Source organism: Salvelinus alpinus, chromosome 35 (assembly GCF_045679555.1).
Source record: "Salvelinus alpinus chromosome 35, SLU_Salpinus.1, whole genome shotgun sequence".
In the NCBI taxonomy this organism is placed as follows: domain Eukaryota; kingdom Metazoa; phylum Chordata; class Actinopteri; order Salmoniformes; family Salmonidae; genus Salvelinus; species Salvelinus alpinus.
Genome location: NC_092120.1, coordinates 5,801,321 through 5,823,598, shown reverse-complemented (window position 1 = coordinate 5,823,598; position 22,278 = coordinate 5,801,321). Strand labels below are relative to the sequence as shown.

Genomic DNA, 22,278 nt, shown 5'->3' with positions numbered 1-22,278 from the left:
CATCGGCTGTACGTTACATGAATATGTATAGAGCACGGTTTCCCTAGTGAGAATCATATAATGGAAATAATGTAACGTTTTAAAGCACCAAGTACAATTTTGCTTTCAACTCCAATTCTGAAGTTTTCACAGATGGATAGAGACGGGGAGGATGTTGAATTGTTGATCAAGTAGAGAACTGACCTTCTGGGGAAATGATTGTTGTTAAAGAACTATATAAAGGACAGACCTGCTGCACCTCCTTTCCTGCTCCAAGACTAAAAGCATCAATAGATAAGTATGTTGACTGTCTGTCTGCCCAGAGATATTTCCTCTGTGGATGTTTTAGTGTGTATTGACCTTGTATCAAATCAAATTGTATTGGTCGCGTACACATATTATGTTATCGCGGGTGTAGCGAAATGCTTATGTTCCTATCTCCAAAAGTGCAGTAATATGTAAGAATGATACAAGCAAATCCCCCAAATAAAAATTTATTAATAAATAAATATAGAAATATTAGAACAAGCAGTGTCAGAGTGCGGAATATAAACATACACTGAGTGTACAAAACATTAGGAACACCTTCCTAACATTGAGTTGCACCCCCCTTTGCCCTCAGAACAGCCTCAATTCGTTGGGGCATGGACTCTGCAAGGTGTCGAAAGCATTCCACAAGGATGCTGGCCCATGTTGACTCCAATGCTTCCCACAGTTGTGTCAAGTTGGCTGGATGTTCTTTGGGTGGTGGACCCTTCTTGATGCACACAGGAAACTATTGAGCGTGAAAAACCCAGCAGCGTTGCAGTTCTTGACACAGTCAAACCAGTGTGCCTGGCACCTACTACCATACTCCGTTCAAAGGCACTTAAATTCCTTCTCTGAATGGCACACATACACAATCCATGTCCCAATTGTCTCAAGGCTTAGCAATCCTTCTTTTACCTGTCTCCTCCCCTTCATCTAAACTGATTGAAGTGGATTTAATAAGTGACATCAATAAGGGATCATACTCACCTGGATTCACCCGGTCAGTCTATGTCAGTGTTTTGTACACTCAGTGTATATGTCCTGTATATGATGGTGTGTATAGACATTATGGACAGTATGTGAATAGAAAAGGCGTGTACAGCAGTAGTTATATAGGATGAGCCTTGACTAGAATGCAGTATACATATGAAGTGGGTAAAACACTATGTAAATATTATTAAAGTGACCAGTGTTCAATGACTATATACATAGGGCAGCAGTCTCGAAGGTGCAGGGTAGAGTACCGAGTGGTAGTGACAGTGACTAATGTTCAGGGCAGAGTACTGGTTGGAGGCCGGCTAGAAGCGTTTTTTCAGTCTCTTGGTCCCAGCTTTGATGCACTTGTGCTGTCTCCGCCTTCTAGATGGTAGCGGGGTGAACAAGCCGTTGCTCGGGTGGCTGAGGTCCTTGATGATCTTCTTGGCCTTCCTGTGACACAGTGTGCTGTAGATGTCCTGGAGGACAGGCAGTGTGCTCCTGGTGATGCATTGGGCTGACCGCACCACCCTCTGGAGAGCCCTGCTGTTGCGGACGGTGCAGTTGCCATACCAGGCGGTGATACAGCCCGACAGGATGCTCATAATGGTGCATCTGTAGAAGTTTGTGAGGGTTTTAGCTGCCAAGCCAAATTTCTTCAGCCTCCTGTTTATTCTGTATACTGGGGTATTTGTAAATAGCCACTGGATGGTCTTTCAATACCACCAAAACTGCTGAAAATATTTATTTGAAGTTTTTCAATACATTTTAATATTTGTAGCTATTTTTTAAGTAAATACCTGCAGTCACCTTGTGCAATGTTTTAGGAGATAAAGCACATCGCGTTCTTATTTCACCTGTCACATTATTTTACATTATGAAGCTTACTTAGTTCTCCAGCACAGTTCAGCCAGTCACGTTTTGTTTGTAAATAGCACAATAGGAGAAAGCGGTAGCAGGTGAGTCCAGCTGTGTATTGACAGGGGTCACATTTTATATTGAAAGTCAACAGTGTTTTTTTTACTTCGATAGAGTGATCAGGGGTGCAACTATAGTTTTCCTTCACAGAAAATACATTAGTGTAGCACATTCGGCATAATATAGCTTCATTTTCATCAGATGACAACAGAAGTGCAACGCTATTTGGCTGGCAGCCACACAACTAAATGAGCTTACAATGAAAAAGCAAAAACAATGCATGGCCATCATATTTCTAATGTTTAGGCCTATCCAAGCACACCATGACAGTCGTGAAGCGGGAGACTGAAAATATTTGGCATGGGTCCACAGATCCTCAAAGGTTCTACAGCTGCACCATCGAGAGCATCCTGACTGGTTGCATCATTGCCTACAGAGGGTAGTGCGAACAACCCAGTACATCACTGGGGCCAAGCTTCCTGTCATCCAGGACCTCTATACCAGGTGGTGTCAGAAGAAGGCCCTAAAAATTGTCAAAGACTCCAGCCACCCTAGTCATAGACTGTTCTCTCTGCTACCACACAGCAAGCGGTACCGGAGCCCCAAGTCTAGGTCCAAGAGGCTTCTAAACAGCTTATACCCCCAAGCCATAAGACTCCTGAACATCTAGTCAAATGGCTACCCAGACTATTCGCATTGCCCCCCTCCCCTCTCCACACCACTGCCACTCTCTGTTGTCATCTATGCATAGTCACTTTAATTAACTCTACCTACATGTACATACTACCTCAACTAACAAGTGCCAACGCACATTGACTCTGTACCAGCACCCCCCTGTACATATTGTTATTTTTTACTGCTGCTCTTTAATTACTTGTTACTTTTATCTCTTATTCTTATCCGTATTTTTGAAACTGCACTGTCGGTTAGGGGCTCGTAAGTAAGCATTTCACTGTAAGGTCTACACCTGTTGTATCCGGCGCATGTGACTAATACCATTTGATTTGATTTGATCATAGAAAGAATGTAGCCAGCTACATTTTCTAATGTTTTGCTTCAAGTTAATTTTGCATTTTACTTGAAAAAATAGGCTGGCTACACTGAGAAAAGTACCAGAGAAAAGTAGCTCCACATCATTCAGAGCGCTGTCTGCTAATAGAATGCCCGTTCGTGAATTCTCATCGGAGTTTAGAAGTGCAACTGATGCACAAAAGGAGTCTGATGCCGAGCAGAAATTACAATAAAAAGCATTTTAGATCTGTGTATAAAAAACACAGCAAGATATTTCTTATACGTTTATATGTTTTTCCTGCGTGAATATGCATTAACACCTAGTTTAACTTGCTAAGTACGTGGCTGAATTCATAAGTTGATGGGGCATCACATAATGTTAGGTTTCTAACATGTTTGAGAAGTCAAAGCCCTTTGGATGAGTTATTTGTACAGCTGCCACTTCTATCTTGATTTCCTTGTGTTTTTTCTACTCTCTGTTCTTGGCCCATCAGTCTGCTCCTACCCCTTCTTCTCCAAGCAGAGGAGGCAGGCCCATTGTCCTAGCCACTTCAGACTCCACACTGGAGAGACAGTACTGCATGCGTCAAAACTTTGTTCATTTGCACAATGTCTCTCGTTCATTTTTGCTTGTAAAGGTCCAAACTCCACAAATATGACATCCAGTAGCTCCTACCTATATATGTATAACTTTATGATCTGGATTGCCTGTCGTTGCAATTAATTTATTATCGTTTGCACTACTTAGCATATTTAAACTAGCAGCTTCCATGAAAATGCACTATTACTTGTGTCAGTATGTAAAAATGTAATAAAATGTATGCACTCTACTGTAAGTCGCTCTGGATAAGAGCGTCTGCTAAATGACTAAAATGTAAATGTAAATGCTAATTTTGTTAGCATTCTGGTGACACCCAATGGGCTTTTGGTGCCCCCTTGTGTACTAAACCGGTAATGCCGTAAATCCCGGGGTGAGAGAATGATGGTGTGACAATATGAACATCTGGATACCGCTCAACCCTACTGTGCCCCTGCCCGTTTTCAGTGTTTCTCTGTCTTCTATCTGTCAGGCATAATATAGTCTGCATTTCTCTCTCTCTCGCTCTCTCCCACCTTCCCTTCCTCCTTCCTTCCTTCCCTCCCTGTCTCCAGCAAAATGATAACACCAGGAGCTCCAAAAACAAACCATCTGAATTAGCATGATAGCGGAAATATGTCATATTGATCACAAGAGGAGATACATTTTCCACAAAGGCGGCTGACGGGTTTCAAACAGAAACTGTGACGTCCTATGATGTAATTATGGTAACCACCATCAAGTGAGTTATTGCCTTTCAATGAATCATTATGCATATTGAGTTTGCTAATTTGTAAATCATTACAAACACATTCCCCATAATCAACGTAATCTAATGGCCAACAGACATTTGAAATGAAATGTAACACTAACCGAAGTGTGTCTTAAATGAAGTCTATATTAAACCATTATTCAATACATAATAAAACAGCTATGTTTCACTAGCAACATGGGGAATGGATAATATAATGGTATCGTTACATAGTAATGAACAATCACAGTTCATCTTGGGCTGTTGGACATGGATGGGGCTGAGACACAACATCAGTGTTGTAACTTGAGGAATCTTCATGTGAGAGGAGTAATCAGCCTGAGGCTAATGGATTATAGATTCAATTTATTTTCAGTGTAAAGCCGTCTGACATGGTGGGCCACGGACGAAAATGTCATCCCCTATTAATTGACCATTGGTGCTGATGTTCAACGGTGCATGTGCACCAGCATTAAAGAGTTGTTTGACTGAGTTCATGGAACTGTGCCCTTGCCTTTCTGCCATTTGTATGTCTGTGTGTGTGTGTCTCTCTATTTCTCTCACTCTCTCTTTTTCGCTCTCTGTATCCTTCCATTCTACTCAACAGTCTCACTCTTGCTCCCCTTCTCTCTCTTACTCATCTTCTCTCTCTCATTCGCTCTCCCACTCTCTGTATCTCTCCTCCCTCCTCAACAGTCTCTCTCTTTCTCTCTTGTTTCTCTCCTTCAATCTCTTTTCCTCCCTACCACTTTTTATATCTCCCCCTGCACAGTGTCTCTCTCTTCTTCTCCCCTCTCTCTTCCTCTAGACTAGAAACAGCCGTATGGATTGGCAGAGAGCTAAATTGCTCTGCGTGAGCTTGGTCACAGCTCAGCTCTCCTTGAGATAATGAAATGACAATTAATGGGAAAGCTGTGTGCACTCGCTCATTTTCTCACTCACTCGTTCACTTGTAGAGCAGCATAGAAACAGCATGAAATAGAAAAAAATAAGGCTGTAGGAAGGAGAGCAACTCTCACAAAACTTTGGGGGGAAAGTAATATGGTGTCTATAAACTTTAGTAATCCAACAGAAAAATCAAAATGCCAGCGTGTCACGTTCGCTGGAATAATTATCGGACCAATGCGCAGCGGATGTTGAGTTCCACAATTTATTAGAAAGTGAAACCGTGACTACAGAGGTGCTACGTGCACTAACTCAAAACAATATCCCATCAACCACAGGTGGAAAAAATGCTACTTAAATATGATCCCCAATTAGAGACAACGATAGCCAGCTGCCTCTAATTGGGAATCATACCAAACACCAACATAGAAAACAAAACTAGTACCCGACATAGAAAATATAAACTAGACTAACCCCCCAGTCACGCCCTGACCTACTCCACCATAGAAAAATAAGGACTCTCTATGGTCAGGACGTGACACAGCGTAGATCTGTGAATTGGCTTTTGGGATATATTACAGTAATATATAACTTTTTTCAACAGCAGAGTGCTTATTATGGTGTACATGTGCAATATTCTGTTGGACTTTAGATACCCATATAAGAGTAACTGTGTAAGTTATTCAGGAAGAGTAACTGTGTAAGTTATTCAGGAAGAGTAACTGTGTAAGTTATTCAGGAAGAGTAACTGTGCAAGTTATTCAGGAAGAGTAACTGTGTAAGTTATGCAGGAAGAGTAACTGTGGAAGTTATTCAGGAAGAGTAACTGTGGAAGTTATTCAGGAAGAGTAACTGTGCAAGTTATTCAGGAAGAGTAACTGTGCAAGTTATTCAGGAAGAGTAACTGTGCAAGTTATTCAGGAAGAGTAACTGTGTAAGTTATGCAGGAAGAGTAACTGCGTAAGTTATTCAGGGAGAGTAACTGCGTAAGTTATTCAGGAAGAGTAACTGCGCAAGTTATTCAGGAAGAGTAACTGTGTAAGTTATGCAGGAAGAGTAACTGTGTAAGTTATTCAGGGAGAGTAACTGTGTAAGTTATTCAGGAAGAGTAACTGTGTAAGTTATTCAGGAAGAGTAACTGTGTAAGTTATGCAGGAAGAGTAACTGTGTAAGTTATTCAGGAAGAGTAACTGTGTAAGTTATTCAGGAAGAGTAACTGTGTAAGTTATTCAGGAAAAGTAACTGTGTAAGTTATGCAGGAAGAGTAACTGTGTAAGTTATTCAGGGAGAGTAACTGTGTAAGTTATTCAGGAAGAGTAACTGTGTAAGTTATGCAGGAAGAGTAACTGTGTAAGTTATTCAGGGAGAGTAACTGTGTAAGTTATTCAGGAAGAGTAACTGTGTAAGTTATTCAGGAAGAGTAACTGTGTAAGTTATGCAGGAAGAGTAACTGTGTAAGTTATTCAGGAAGAGTAACTGTGTAAGTTATTCAGGAAGAGTAACTGTGTAAGTTATTCAGGAAGAGTAACTGTGTAAGTTATTCAGGAAGAGTAACTGTGTAAGTTATTCAGGAAGAGTAACTGTGTAAGTTATTCAGGGAGAGTAACTGTGTAAGTTATTCAGGGAGAGTAACTATGTAAGTTATTCAGGAAGAGTAACTGTGTAAGTTATGCAAGAAGAGTAACTGTGTAAGTTATTCAGGGAGAGTAACTGTGTAAGTTATGCAGGAAGAGTAACTGTGTAAGTTATTCAGGGAGAGTAACTGTGTAAGTTATGCAGGAAGAGTAACTGTGTAAGTTATTCAGGAAGAGTAACTGTGTAAGTTTTTCAGGTGTTGTTAGATCCATCCAATAAAATAAATGTATAAAAGCACCTTTCTGAAACAAGCGGATAAATCCCTGACATCGCATGTTGGTAATCTATGTGTGTGTACGGTTGTAGATATGAGAGAGAGGAAAAAGTCAAAGAAAAGCCATTAGAGAGATAAGGATATAGGAAGAGGGTCGGCTGCTGTTGACAACAAATCACTAAGTAGGACAGTGATATTCAAACCATAGATATAAAATAAAGTACAGTAAACTGAAAAAGTATGATACAGTACATCAGCTCAAATGTGTGGGTGTTTATGCTTGTGTGCCTGTATGAATGTGTGTGTACTGTATGTGCTTCAATCTGTAGATAGAGGACTCCTGCTATCTCCAGGAGCGATAATTGGACTTTTTGTCTTAATATGTTGCTGTCTTTTTGAGAGCTAGGGCCATCTACTTTAATTCAGGATCGGTGGGTCCCCCACTGGACGGTTGAGCTAACGTACGTTAAGGTGATTAGCATGAGGTTGTAAGTAACAAGAACATTTCCCAGGACATAGACATACCTGATAATGTCAGAAAGCTTAAATTCTTGTTAATCTAACTGCACCGTCCAATTTACAGTAGCTATTACAGTGAAAGAATACCATGCTATTGTTTGAGGAGAGTGCACAGTTATGAACTTGATACAACATTTTGATCAGAAATGCAATGGTTCATTGGATCAGTCTAAAACTTTGCACATACACTGCTGCCATCTAGTGGCCAAAATCTAAATTGCACCTGGGCTGGAATAATACATTATGGCCTTTCTCTTGCACTTCAAAGATGATGGTACAAAACAAATCTTTATTTATATTTTTCTTTGTATTTTCTTTTACCAGATCTAATGTGTTATATACTCCTACATTTATTTCACATTTCGTTTCCTTTCAAATGGTATCAAGAATATGTGTATCCTTGCTTCAATGCCTGAGCTACATGCAGTTAGATTTTGGTATGTCATTTCATCGCGGGTGGCACAGGGGCTACTCAATTCCTCTAGGTGGAGATTTTCTATTTTCTCCCTCACTCACCTGTCCATCTCCTAATTTGAATTCCATGTTGTCACTGTCACTTGTCATCTCAAGCTTAACATTGTTGTCATCTATTGCCCACCAGGTGCCCTTAGAGAGCTCCTCAATGAGCTTAACATCTTGATAAGTTAATTTCCTGACGGTGGCTCACCACTCAGTCCACTGGGCGACTTCAAGCTCCCGACGTCTGCCTTCAATTCATTTCTTTCAACCTCTTTCTTTTCACTTATTTCCTCTTTTGACCTCCCCTCCCCTCCCACTCACAAGGCAGGCAATGCGCTTGACCTAAACTTTGCTAGATGCTGTTCGCCTACCGCAACCCTCCTCCAGGTCTCTAATCACTACTTTGTTTCCTTTTCTGGCTCCCTTTCTTCCAACCCTACCCAGAAGGTCATGTAGTCTTTGCTCTCTGTCTCCCTCTACTCCAGGGTTCGTCATCTAGGTATGGCCTCAGGCCCAATTTTTTCTGAGCTAATAGTTGGCGGGCCAGAACATAGTTAGTATATTATGCTAGCACAATTAATTGGCCCACACTACAAATTAAACAAAATGTTTAACACATCTGATTAGTGCATAATAAACTCAGTGACAATAACATAATGAATTCTGTCACTTATACAGGTTACATCTGCAGTTACAAGGAAGAGGGAAAACAGTCATGGATATGGTGGAAAAACTTGAGGCATTTACTAGGAAGCTTGAGTTGTTTGATTTGAACTTGTCATCTGGAAGGCTAATCCACTTCAGCACACTGAAGAACGACAGGCAGAGGGACCAGACAACTTCTCCACAAGATTTGAAGACTACAGCAGCCCAAGGATATCATTGCGTTTGTACATGATCCTCTCACTGTCCGCCCAGGTGGAGAATTCTCCTCCCTTGCTAAGAAAACGATACCCTTGCTGGATGAGTCCCCAATTCAAACTGAGCTGATTGAATTCCAGACATCGAGCAATCTCAGGGATGCACTCAGGAGTGCAGAGTCCTTGTGTGCGTTTTGTGTGGCATGCTCAGAGGAATAAAGCACAAAAAAGAAACATGCATTTTATGTGCCAACAATGTTTGGATCAATGTACACCTGTGAGTCTTCATTTTCCTCTATGAATGCAGTATAGATTCACAACTGGAACCGGCTTTCACATAAGTCAATCGAGGACTGCCTGCGCATCAAAATCACATCCATCTCACACGACATCCACAAGATCGTGTCTGAGGGGAAATGCAACTTTTCCCATTGAGTAAGTCACTTACTGGCCTACATGACTTTAATGAGTAAATACTAACATTATTGTGAGTACTTATCCAGGGATAATTAGGTCTCAGGCTGACAGTATTTTCTATTTGGTCTGTTGTTACAGGAGCACGCTATACCGATACAGAAATTCAGATACAGACTGTAAAGCTCGTGGAAAGGAGTGGACCAAAGCGCAGCGTAGAAAGTGTTCATGATTTTATCTATCAAAAAACACTCAAACAAAATAACAAAGCGAAAACGAACAGTTCTGTCAGGTACAGACACTAAACAGAAAACAAGACCCCACAAAACCCAAAAGGAAAATGACAAATTATATATGATCCCCAATCAGGGACAACGATAGACAGCTGCCCCTGATTGGGAATCAATCACCCCAACATAGAAATAAGGAAACTAGAATGCCCACCCTAATCACACCCTGACCTAACCAAATAGAGAAATAAAAAGGCTCTCGAAGGTCAGGGCGTTACACAGACATTGCCTTTTTTTCTTTAAATTATTGTTTTATTTAGGATGCTACAGTTTTGGCCAGTTGCAATTGTAAATAGGCCTAATAAAAACATCCCACTTATATTAGGACATATCTTTTTTTATTGTGAAAGATGCTGTTAAGCCTCATAGCCTACCTCAGCCAGTTAAGTTATTTTATATAGGCCTAGGCTTGGAAGAAATAGACTCCAATTAAGCCCTCTTGTTATCTGTAAAGTCAAATTAAAATTAAGATTATTGTTGAAATGAATGATAATATTTTCAGCACCAGGCGCTGTTTACCTCTAATTGATTTTCTTTTTGTTATATTGTTTTTTAAATAATTAATTTGTTCGGTCAAATAATATTGCTGATTTGGCCTGCAGGCCGCCAGTTGGGGAAACCTGCTCTACTCTCTCATCTTCTATCCTATCATGTCGCCCTTCTGCTAAATCCTTCTCTCTCCTGTCTCCTCATTCTGCCTCTATGACCCTACTCTCCTCGCTTTCCACATCCTATGACTCCCACTGTCTCCTTTCCTCCCTGCCAGCTCGGCCCTCCCCTTCTGCTCCGTGGCTGAATGACTCACTGCGAGTTTACAGAACATGGCTGCGGGCATCTGATCAAAAAAGGAGGAAAACTAAACTTCCGGAGGACTTATTATCCTTTCAATCCCTCCTCTATACCTTCTCTTCCTCTGTATCCGCTGCTAAAACCACTTTCTATCACTCTCAATTTCAAGCTTCTGCCTCTACCTCTAGGAAATGATTTTCAACCTTCTCCTCCCACCTTTATCCTCCACCCCCTCCCCCTCCCTCTCTGCGAACGACTTTGTCAACCACTTTGAAAAGAAGGTTGACAACATCCGCTCCTCATTCACTCAGTCTATTTAGTCCACTTGTGACACTCACACAGAACTACCCTAAACCTTGACCTTTTTCTCCAGATTATATCCTGCCTGCTCAACCCCATTCCCTCCTCCCTTCTCCAGACACTCTCTGGAGACCTTCTCCCATTCCTCACTTCCCTCAAACTCATTCCTGACCACTGGCTGTGTCACCTTTGACTTCAATATGGCCAGAGTCGCTCCCCTTCTCTGGGAACAAACACTCGATCCCTCTGACGTCAAAAACTACAGTCCGGTGTCCCTTATTTACTTTCTTTCCAAAACACTTCACCGTGCTGTCTCTGACCAACTCTCTCGCTAGCTCTCTCAAAACTATTTTCTTGACACTAACCAGTCAGGCTTCAAGACGGGTCACTCACACTGCTCTCCTCTGTGTCATAGAGGCTCTCCGTACAGCCAAAGCTGACTCTCTCTCCTCTGTTCTCATCCTCCTACATCTATCCGCTGCCTTCGAGATGATGAACCATCATATCCTCCTCTCCACCCTCTCAGGGCTGGGAATTTCAGGCTTTGCACACTCTTGGATTGCATGCTACCTGGCAGGCCGCTCCTACCAAGTGATGTGGAGAGGATCTGTGTCTGCACAATGTGCTCTCACTACTGGTGTCCCCCAGGGCTCAGTTATACTATATCCGTAGAGTACGACCCTACGTGACACAGGCAGTGGCGTAGGTCCTAATCCAGGCACTTGTCATCTCCCATCTGGACTATTGCAACTTGCTGTTGACTGGGTTCCCCGTTTGTGCCATCAAACCCCTGCAACATATCCAGAACACAGCAACTGGTGTTCAAGTTCTCCCATGTACCCCCCTACTAGCACTGGCTTTGCTGATAGCTACTTTATTGAGGACAAATGTACTTACTGTGACTGATATATGGGGTTGCCCTACCTAGCTATCTTAAGATGAATGAACTGTAAGTCGCTAAATGACGTGTGTGTTTGCAGACAGAGTATCAGGGTCATAAAACCTCACTGTGTTGGATAGAAGCTATCTACTACTAGTAACAGAAAAGGTGACATTTTAATTAACCCAAAAACACTTTTGTCAATACAGTATATTATTTAAGATAGCCAGAGGGCTACACACTACAGGCCTATGCTACCAACACTGACTTCTTAGCCCTACTGTGATATAATTGTGGCAAGGATGACAAGGGGGAAAAGTATGACATAAAATTGCTAGTCAATATACACAAGGAAAATGAGAAAAAAAAATACATTGGGCATTTTGTGAATGTGCTACCAAATGGAATTGAGAGTCACTCAAAAGAAATCAGAAACAAATCATAACCAAGTAATACTTCATTGCAGTCTACCGTCTGATGCACATTACTAACGTATTTCTGTTCTTAGTCAATAAAGTTGTACAATGAAATTGAAACCTCATAATCATTATCTTGGTGGAAGAAACAGTTGTTTATGGAATTGGAGTTCAGTGTTGGTATATCTGTTTGATTTTCCTATAAGACTCTAGGCTACCATTTTACTGTTTCAATCTTTCCAATTAATTTAGCTAACGGCAAAAGCTAATAAAATATGACATGAAAATGTGATCTTTATTGTTATTTCCACAGCATCGTAATGAACGCAATAAAGTAGTAATGAAATAGCAAACCCTGTTTTTTGAAATCATGTTTGTCCTACTGATCCTGTAAATAGATGTGTATCAGCATGACACCTGAAAATCTCTATTGAAATGTAATGTCAGTACCAGCAATACACAGACATGACAATATACAGGAACTGCATTTAGTTGACATAAACGCCTGCCCGCACACCCGCCTGCAAGTACATACACACACACACACAGACACACACACACACAAAAGCACACACACGCACACACATATCACTGAACCTGGACAATGAAACGAGGACACTACTGCACCTGGTGATGGCTGGCCTTTGCTAGCTCCTGATTGGCTGACTCCACGTTGGATGTGGTGGTCTGAATGTGGTCCTCAATGCTATCTGAAAAGACATAAAAGCATGGTAAATATGATGATTATACTTTATAGCAACATAGATATATTTTATAGCAACACAGTACAACATGTCCCCCAGTTTAGGACCTTTTCTTACCAGGTTGAAGCACACTGGGTACTCTTTCATTCTATAGCTTCTATGGCTTCGACCGGGAGACAAATGAGGCGGTGTACAATTGGCCCAGCATCGTCCGAGTTAGGGCAGGGTTTGGCTGGCCGGGATGTCTTGTACCATCGCGGTCTAGTGACTCCTTGTGGCAGACCGGGCGCGTGCACGCTGACTTCGGTTGCCAGTTGTACAGTGTTTCCTCCGACACATTGGTGCGGCTGGCTTCCGGGTTAAATGAGCAGTGTGTCAAGAAGCTCTACGGCTTCTAATCAAGATTAGATTCCGAAAAGAATCGACTTCTAAGATTCAGTATTTTTGGAATGGAGGAGACTGATTAGTTGCCGTACTTCTGAGAACACTTGCATCTTTAAAAAAAAGAAGAAGTTATTTAAAAAAAACTCTACCCCTTTTTTCTCCCTAATTTTGTAGTATCCAATTGGTAGTAGTTACAGTCTTGTCTCATCGCTGCAACTCCCGTACGGACTCGGGAGATGCGAAGGTCGAGAGCCATGCGTCCTCCGAAACTCAACCCAATGCACATTCAACCCGGAAGCCAGCCGCACCAATGTGTCGGAGGAAACACCGTACACCTGGTGACCTGGTCAGCGTGCACTGCGCCCAGGCCCGCCACAGGAGACGCTAGTGCGCGATGAGACAATGATATCCCTGCCGGTCAACCCCTCCCTAACCCGGACGACGCTGGGCCAATTGTGCGACACCCCATGGGCCTCCCGGTCGCAGCCGGCTACGACAGAGCCTGGGCTCGAACCCAGAATCTCTCGTGGCACAGCTAGCACTGCGATGCAGTGCCTAAGACCCCTGCGCCACCCGGAAGGCCCCACACTTGCATCTTTAATAGCGCGCTAGTGAGGGATGGAGAGAGAGGGGAGCGGCACAGTATAGGCAGGTCGGCCACCAGGCAGACAGAGTCAGAACCGTGCACTAGGCCTATCTATCTGCAATCAAAAGCTGTATCTCACAACGGAATTCTGTATCTCACAATTTCTTGGCTTGCAAGAATGAATAGGCTAGGATATTGAGATGAGCGAGATACAACACTTGGCTCTCACACAGTCACACACAGTATCTGCGCATGTGCACGGGTTCACTTCACTCTGTTCACAGCGTGGTTGCCAGTGGACCAAAACAGCAGAGAAGTTGAGCCTCGCAATTCAACGCTCTTAGTTGTTATGGAAATTGACCCACTATGCTGTTTACTTTCTGCATCTACGGTTAGGGATATTTCTTAACGTTAAGGATCCCAATTTCGTTTAAACATTCACACCCCTACACCATAGCATACAGTATTTGTGTTATGCCGTTATGTGAGCAAGGTGAAAAAATATTCCACATCCTCTTTAACATGTACAGTTACACTTCTATTTAATTTCCTAGAAAGGCTCAATGTGGGGTTTCTTCTGCTCATTTCATGTCTCTCTGTTCGCTGGTCCTTGTGTCTTTGGCCTGCGCCGACTGAGCTGTGTGTGTGTGCGTGCGTGCGTGCGTGCGTGCGTGCGTGCGTGCGTGCGTGCGTGCGTGCTGTTTTCTGTGTGATTGTGCTTGTATGACACATTCACACTTTGAATGGGTGAATTGGGTACACACTGTTCCTTTGCACACACATTGGTAGCCTTGAAAGGTTTGATCTTACTCAGAAAGTGCATCACCTGCTGTTGTAAACATACAGTGACAGAGGGAGGAAGGTGGAAGTGGAGGGAAAGAGAGAGAGAAAGAAGATGTTCTATTTGATAAGCCGTCATAATATCTCATCGCTCCGATTGAGCTGCTCGTATGATGTCACTATCAACTTCCTTTAGTGCACTCTCCATGGTCGTGAAGCTTCAAAATCTTAGAATTCTCTCCTTATTTACATAATCACTTGCACAAGATCATTAATAAACTGGAAAAGGATGCACACACATTCTCTGTCACAACACTGTAAATAGCGTCACACTTGATCGAAGATGTAGTATATTGAGTTTTGATGGTGCACAACATTCTAATCGAATATCTATGTTTAATTACTTCCTCATTGGCTGTCACCATAGTGACGGCTTGAGAATAATCTGAGAACGGAGCTTTCAAAAGTCATACTCTGTCATACATTTCATGACTTTTCTCAACCAATTATTAATTACACCACACCAACTATAGTTACTGTAGCCAGTGAGAACTAATTCAAACCTAAATCCAATTATTTTCCCTTAAAAACAAATGTTTGGTTGGCCGAACCTCAAGCATGCAGGACACAAATTCCTCTCTCTCTCTCTCTCTCTCTCTCTCTCTCTCTCTCTCTCTCTCTCTCTCTCTCTCTCTCTCTCTCTCTCTCTCTCTCTCTCTCTCTCTCTCTCTCTCTCTCTCTCTTTCTCTATCTCTCTCTCTCTCTCTCTCTCTCTCTCTCTCTCTCTCTCTCTCTCTCTCTCTCTCTCTCTCTCTCTCTCTCTCTCTCTCTCTCTCTCTCTCTCTCTCTCTCTCTCTGTCTTTTTCGTTGCTGTTGATTGCATCAGTTCTGGCACAGCTTGACCTGTGGCTTTGTCGAGTGTGTCACCACATGGAAGCAGAGGCTTTGTCACAGAGAAGCTACTTTCAACTCCACACCCTCCAAAAAGCACTAATCCAAACTTCCTGGGTTTGTTGATTTCTCAATTTACCCCTCTACCGCTCCCCCGCTGCTCCTCTGGACACCTCCACATGCTTCAGCCCCCTTGCCCCCCTATAGCCCATCAGCTTATTCAGACCCAGCTTTTATTATACACATAAAAAATAAAAAGCTCACCATGTGCACCGCAGCTACAGAAAAGCAAAACATGCAATTTACCTGATTCTATTTCAAGGTTGGCTGGGAGAGAGAAACATTATGTCTGTGGTCCATAATGGATGTGGAAAAGACTACAGCAGTAGAGTAGTACAGCTCTCAGGTACTTGGACAGAGCACCTTGACTCTTTACACTGGTGAGCTGAACACCCTCTCACAGTTACCACCTCCACCATCTCTTAAAGCCATCATGTTCATCCTTACACACTTTAGCACTTTCCCACCACACCAATGTTCCACTTCCCTCTACAACACTCAATGTATCCACAGTCTCAATGTATCTACAGTCTCAATGTATCCACATTCTCAATGTATCCACAGTCTCAATGTAGCCACAGTCTCAATGTATCTACAGTCTCAATGTATCCATGATGTATACCCTCATATTCATACTAAAATATATCCTCCCTATATCCTCACATGAAGGACGACTACAGAAATTGAAGAGACATACATTTAATGAGATTCTAATGGCATTTTACTAGTGTACTCAATTTTATCAACAATTGACATTTAACTTCTTAGAACTCACCACTATTTATTTCCCCTTATTTTCCCTGTGCTCTACATGTGAGAGAAATGAGGAGGGACATTGAATTTGAAAGGAGAGAATCCCTCCTGCGTGTTCACCTCAGAAAACCCTCTCTCTAAAGGCCAAACAACAAACAAGTCTTATTTCTGTCCTAACACACATAGTCAGCGCCATCCAGAACTTATCTAGGAAACAAAAGTGCCATTTGTTCAAATATTCCCTTCCATAAGGCTGAACATTATTCACTCTAAATGTTAAGTACCCTAATTATGGATAGAATCTGGGATAAATTGTGTATTGCTCTCCAGTTCCTCTTTGTTTCTCTCTCGTTGCCTGTTGCCTGCTGTCTTGTAGCATTGCGTGAGAGTTGGAAACTTGGCATGAGTCTAAAGTATAATTCAAATCAAATCAAATTGTATTTGTCACATGCGCTGAATACAACATGTGAAGACTTTACCGTGAACTGATGACTTACGAGCCCTTTCCCAACAATGCAGTTAAAAAGTAAGAACATTTTAAAATAGATCAAAGAGAAGGTCATTGTCCTCTAGATGGATTAAAACAGCCAGACTCAGGGCTACTCTCCCACACAGTGGACCAATTAGAATAGAAGAAGAATCCTTTTCCTTCATTTATGAGATCTCAACCTCGGACACACATGCACACACACAAAGGTACACACACATACCAGAGACACATGTACAGCAGAATTTGGTTTGGCACACACACTGATATGCACAAGTATGATCAGTCATGCTGCTTCGTTTATGCTTCCCTTGTTCCTCTTTCTCTTTCTTCCATCCAGTCTGCTGCAGTATCTGTACATCTTCAATCTCCTGTCCTCCTTCCTCATGTTTTTCTCTTTCAGTGACTAGTGTTCCATATCATCCCCCCTGTCTCCAGTTCATCTCTCTGCAGGGTGATGGTGGTGCTGTTGTATCTCTCTGCAGGGTGATGGTGGTGTTGTTGTATCTCTCTGCAGGGTGATGGTGGTGTTGTTGTATCTCTCTGCAGGGTGATGGTGGTGTTGTTGTATCTCTCTGCAGGTTGATGGTGGTGTTGTTGTATCTCTCTGCAGGGTGATGGTGGTGTTGTTGCATCTCTCTGCAGGGTGATGGAGGTGTTGTTGTATCTCTCTGCAGGGTGATGGTGGTGTTGTTGTATCTCTCTGCAGGGTGATGGTGGTGTTGTTGCATCTCTCTGCAGGGTGATGGTGGTGTTGTTGTATCTCTCTGCAGGGTGATGGTGGTGTTGTTGTATCTCTCTGCACGGTGATGGTGGTGTTGTTGTATCTCTCTGCAGGGTGATGGTGGTGTTGTTGCATCTCTCTGCAGGGTGATGGAGGTGTTGTTGTATCTCTCTGCAGGGTGATGGTGGTGTTGTTGTATCTCTCTGCAGGGTGATGGTGGTGTTGTTGCATCTCTCTGCAGGGTGATGGTGGTGTTGTTGTATCTCTCTGCAGGGTGATGGTGGTGTTGTTGTATCTCTCTGCACGGTGATGGTGGTGCTGTTGTATCTCTCTGCAGGGTGATGGTGGTGTTGTTGTATCTCTCTGTAGGGTGATGGTGGTGTTGTTGCATCTCTATGCAGGGTGATGGTGGTGTTGTTGTATCTCTCCGCAGGGTGATGGTGGTGTTTTTGTATCTCTCTGCAGGGTGATGGTGGTGTTGTTGCATCTCTCTGCAGGTTGATGGTGGTGTTGTTGTATCTCTTCGCAGGTTGATGGTGGTGTTGTTGTATCTCTCTGCAGGGTGATGGTGGTGTTGTTGCATCTCTCTGCAGGGTGATGGTGGTGTTGTTGTATCTCTCCGCAGGGTGATGGTGGTGTTGTTGTATCTCTCCGCAGGGTGATGGTGGTGTTGTTGCATCTCTATGCAGGGTGATGGTGGTGTTGTTGTATCTCTCCGCAGGGTGATGGTGGTGTTGTTGTATCTCTCCGCAGGGTGATGGTGGTGTTGTTGCATCTCTATGCAGGGTGATGGTGGTGTTGTTGTATCTCTCCGCAGGTTGATGGTGGTGTTGTTGTATCTCTCTGCAGGGTGATGGTGGTGTTGTTGTATCTCTCTGCAGGGTGATGGTGGTGTTGTTGCATCTCTCTGCAGGTTGAGGGTGGTGTTGTTGCATCTCTCTGCAGGGTGATGGTGGTGTTGTTGCATCTCTCCGCAGGGTGATGGTGGTGTTGTTGTATCTCTACGCAGGGTGATGGTGGTGTTGTTGTATCTCTCCGCAGGGTGATGGTGGTGTTGTTGCATCTCTCTGCAGGTTGATGGTGGTGTTGTTGCATCTCTCTGCAGGGTGATGGTGGTGTTGTTGTATCTCTCCGCAGGGTGATGGTGGTGTTGTTGTATCTCTCCGCAGGGTGATGGTGGTGTTGTTGCATCTCTATGCAGGGTGATGGTGGTGTTGTTGTATCTCTCCGCAGGGTGATGGTGGTGTTGTTGTATCTCTCCGCAGGGTGATGGTGGTGTTGTTGCATCTCTATGCAGGGTGATGGTGGTGTTGTTGTATCTCTCCGCAGGTTGATGGTGGTGTTGTTGTATCTCTCTGCAGGGTGATGGTGGTGTTGTTGTATCTCTCTGCAGGGTGATGGTGGTGTTGTTGCATCTCTCTGCAGGTTGAGGGTGGTGTTGTTGCATCTCTCTGCAGGGTGATGGTGGTGTTGTTGCATCTCTCCGCAGGGTGATGGTGGTGTTGTTGTATCTCTCCGCAGGGTGATGGTGGTGTTGTTGTATCTCTCCGCAGGGTGATGGTGGTGTTGTTGCATCTCTCCGCAGGGTGATGGTGGTGTTGTTGCATCTCTCTGCAGGTTGATGGTGGTGTTGTTGCATCTCTCTGCAGGGTGATGGTGGTGTTGTTGTATATCTCCGCAGGGTGATGGTGGTGTTGTTGTATCTCTCCGCAGGGTGATGTGGTGGTGTTGTATCTCTCCGCAGGGTGATGGTGGTGTTGTTGTATCTCTCTGCAGGGTGATGGTGGTGTTGTTGTATCTCTCTGCAGGGTGATGGTGGTGTTGTTGTATCTCTCTGCAGGGTGATGGTGGTGTTGTTGTATCTCTCTGCAGGGTGATGGTGGTGTTGTTGTATCTCTCTGCAGGGTGATGGTGGTGTTGTTGTATCTCTCTGCAGGGTGATGGTGGTGGTGTTGTATCTCTCTGCAGGGTGATGGTGGTGGTGTTGTATCTCTCTGCAGGGTGATGGTGGTGTTGTTGTATCTCTCTGCAGGGTGATGGTGGTGTTGTTGTATCTCTCTGCAGGGTGATGGTGGTGTTGTTGTATCTCTCTGCAGGGTGATGGTGGTGTTGTTGTATCTCTCTGCAGGGTGATGGTGGTGTTGTTGTATCTCTCTGCAGGGTGATGGTGGTGTTGTTGTATCTCTCTGCAGGGTGATGGTGGTGTTGTTGTATCTCTCTGCAGGGTGATGGTGGTGTTGTTGTATCTCTCTGTAGGGTGATGGTGGTGTTGTTGTATCTCTCTGCAGGGTGATGGTGGTGTTGTTGTATCTCTCTGCAGGGTGATGGTGGTGTTGTTGTATCTCTCTGCAGGGTGATGGTGGTGTTGTTGTATCTCTCTGCAGGTTGATGGTGGTGTTGTTGTATCTCTCTGCAGGGTGATGGTGGTGTTGTTGCATCTCTCTGCAGGGTGATGGAGGTGTTGTTGTATCTCTCTGCAGGGTGATGGTGGTGTTGTTGTATCTCTCTGCAGGGTGATGGTGGTGTTGTTGCATCTCTCTGCAGGGTGATGGTGGTGTTGTTGTATCTCTCTGCAGGTTGATGGAGGTGTTGTTGCATCTCTCTGCAGGTTGATGGAGGTGTTGTTGTATCTCTCTGCAGGGTGATGGTGGTGTTGTTGTATCTCTCTGCAGGGTGATGGTGGTGTTGTTGTATCTCTCTGCAGGGTGATGGTGGTGTTGTTGTATCTCTCTGCAGGGTGATGGTGGTGTTGTTGTATCTCTCTGCAGGTTGATGGTGGTGTTGTTGTATCTCTCTGCAGGGTGATGGTGGTGTTGTTGCATCTCTCTGCAGGGTGATGGAGGTGTTATTGTATCTCTCTGCAGGGTGATGGTGGTGTTGTTGTATCTCTCTGCAGGGTGATGGTGGTGTTGTTGCATCTCTCTGCAGGGTGATGGTGGTGTTGTTGTATCTCTCTGCAGGGTGATGGTGGTGTTGTTGTATCTCTCTGCACGGTGATGGTGGTGCTGTTGTATCTCTCTGCAGGGTGATGGTGGTGTTGTTGTATCTCTCTGTAGGGTGATAGTGGTGTTGTTGTATCTCTATGCAGGGTGATGGTGGTGTTGTTGTATCTCTCCGCAGGGTGATGGTGGTGTTTTTGTATCTCTCTGCAGGGTGATGGTGGTGTTGTTGCATCTCTCCGCAGGTTGATGGTGGTGTTGTTGTATCTCTCCGCAGGTTGATGGTGGTGTTGTTGTATCTCTCTGCAGGGTGATGGTGGTGTTGTTGTATCTCTCTGCAGGGTGATGGTGGTGTTGTTGCATCTCTCTGCAGGTTGATGGTGGTGTTGTTGCATCTCTCCGCAGGGTGATGGTGGTGTTGTTGTATCTCTCCGCAGGGTGATGGTGGTGTTGTTGTATCTCTCCGCAGGGTGATGGTGGTGTTGTTGCATCTCTATGCAGGGTGATGGTGGTGTTGTTGTATCTCTCCGCAGGGTGATGGTGGTGTTGTTGTATCTCTCCGCAGGGTGATGGTGGTGTTGTTGCATCTCTATGCAGGGTGATGGTGGTGTTGTTGCATCTCTCTGCAGGTTGATGGTGGTGTTGTTGTATCTCTCTGCAGGGTGATGGTGGTGTTGTTGTATCTCTCTGCAGGGTGAAGGTGGTGTTGTTGTATCTCTCTGCAGGGTGATGGTGGTGTTGTTGTATCTCTCTGCAGGGTGATGGTGGTGTTGTTGTATCTCTCTGCAGGGTGATGGTGGTGTTGTTGTATCTCTCTGCAGGGTGATGGTGGTGTTGTTGTATCTCTCTGCAGGGTGATGGTGGTGTTGTTGTATCTCTCTGCAGGGTGATGGTGGTGTTGTTGTATCTCTCTGCAGGGTGATGGTGGTGTTGTTGTATCTCTCTGCAGGGTGATGGTGGTGTTGTTGTATCTCTCTGCAGGGTGATGGTGGTGTTGTTGTATCTCTCTGCAGGGTGATGGTGGTGTTGTTGTATCTCTCTGCAAGGTGATGGTGTTGTTGTTGTATCTCTCTGCAGGGTGATGGTGGTGTTGTTGTATCTCTCTGTCTGTGCGTTGAACCACACTTTCCCTCTCTCTGCCAAGTCTAGATCAGCGCTGGGTTGCAGGACTTGTTTATCAATAACAGAAGACTGGGACATGCTGTCCTGTCCTCTAACCATTGTTGTTATTGTAACCCACCTGTCAAGCAACCATTTATTACGTTTTAAGGTTCAAAAGTTTGTTTGATTGATGGGAGTCCTGAGGTGATTAATTAAGTCTCCTAACTCATGATGAAAGAGATGCTGTAAAGTTGGTAAAAATATCAAAGGGATTACAAAGACACAGAGAGTAAAATACAGACAGAGTAATATGCAGACATGGATGACTGCACACAGGAGCTCAGGCAATCATAAATACACACACGCGTACACACAAACTCACACACACACGTGATGTCTCACCTATGGCATCTCCCTGCTCGTGCACCATACTGGCCAGATCTCGCATGATTTGGCTGACATCCAACATGTCCCTCTGTAAAGGAAACAGACAACGAAGGGTTAAATAAATACATTCTACTCCAGAGGTCATGGGTCATCCACATTCCCGGCCTTTCTTCTTCTATAGTCCTGATGGATTCCCCAAAATAGACAGGGATATGGAAGTCAAAGCATGAAACAATTTCAAGAAATATATCGAAACTACTCTCTGAGAAGTTAACGGTTCAATGCAGCCATAAAAAAAAAATCTAAATATCAAATCATTTCTGGTTAACAATTAATAAGTACTGTCATTGTTTCAATGAAAATGGTCAAAAATAATCAAAAATAGTTTCTTAGCAAAAAGCATTTAGCATTTTATTAGTCTATTAACTTTTAACGCCTGGTGATGATGCCAGGCAGGCCAAAACTCCCGAAATGCAAAATGAGCTGAAATTTCAAGCTGTCTTGTCAAACAGCTCTTACACTAAAAGGGCATTATCTTCATTTTCACAATTTCACAGTACTATTCCAACCTCATATTGTG

The 22,278-nt window shown here is 43.7% G+C and overlaps 1 protein-coding gene across 1 annotated transcript in view; it reads right to left on the bottom strand.

Annotated features, from left to right (window-relative positions):
- Positions 1-22,278, bottom strand: part of LOC139564353 (t-SNARE domain-containing protein 1-like) — a 157,799-nt gene that overhangs the window by 48,937 nt on the left and 86,584 nt on the right. The window contains exons 9-10 of the mRNA XM_071383818.1: positions 21,714-21,786; positions 12,530-12,612 (exon numbers count right to left, since the gene is read on the bottom strand). Coding sequence (XP_071239919.1) covers positions 12,530-12,612; positions 21,714-21,786 — 156 coding nt within the window. The remainder of the gene's footprint in view (positions 1-12,529; positions 12,613-21,713; positions 21,787-22,278) is intronic.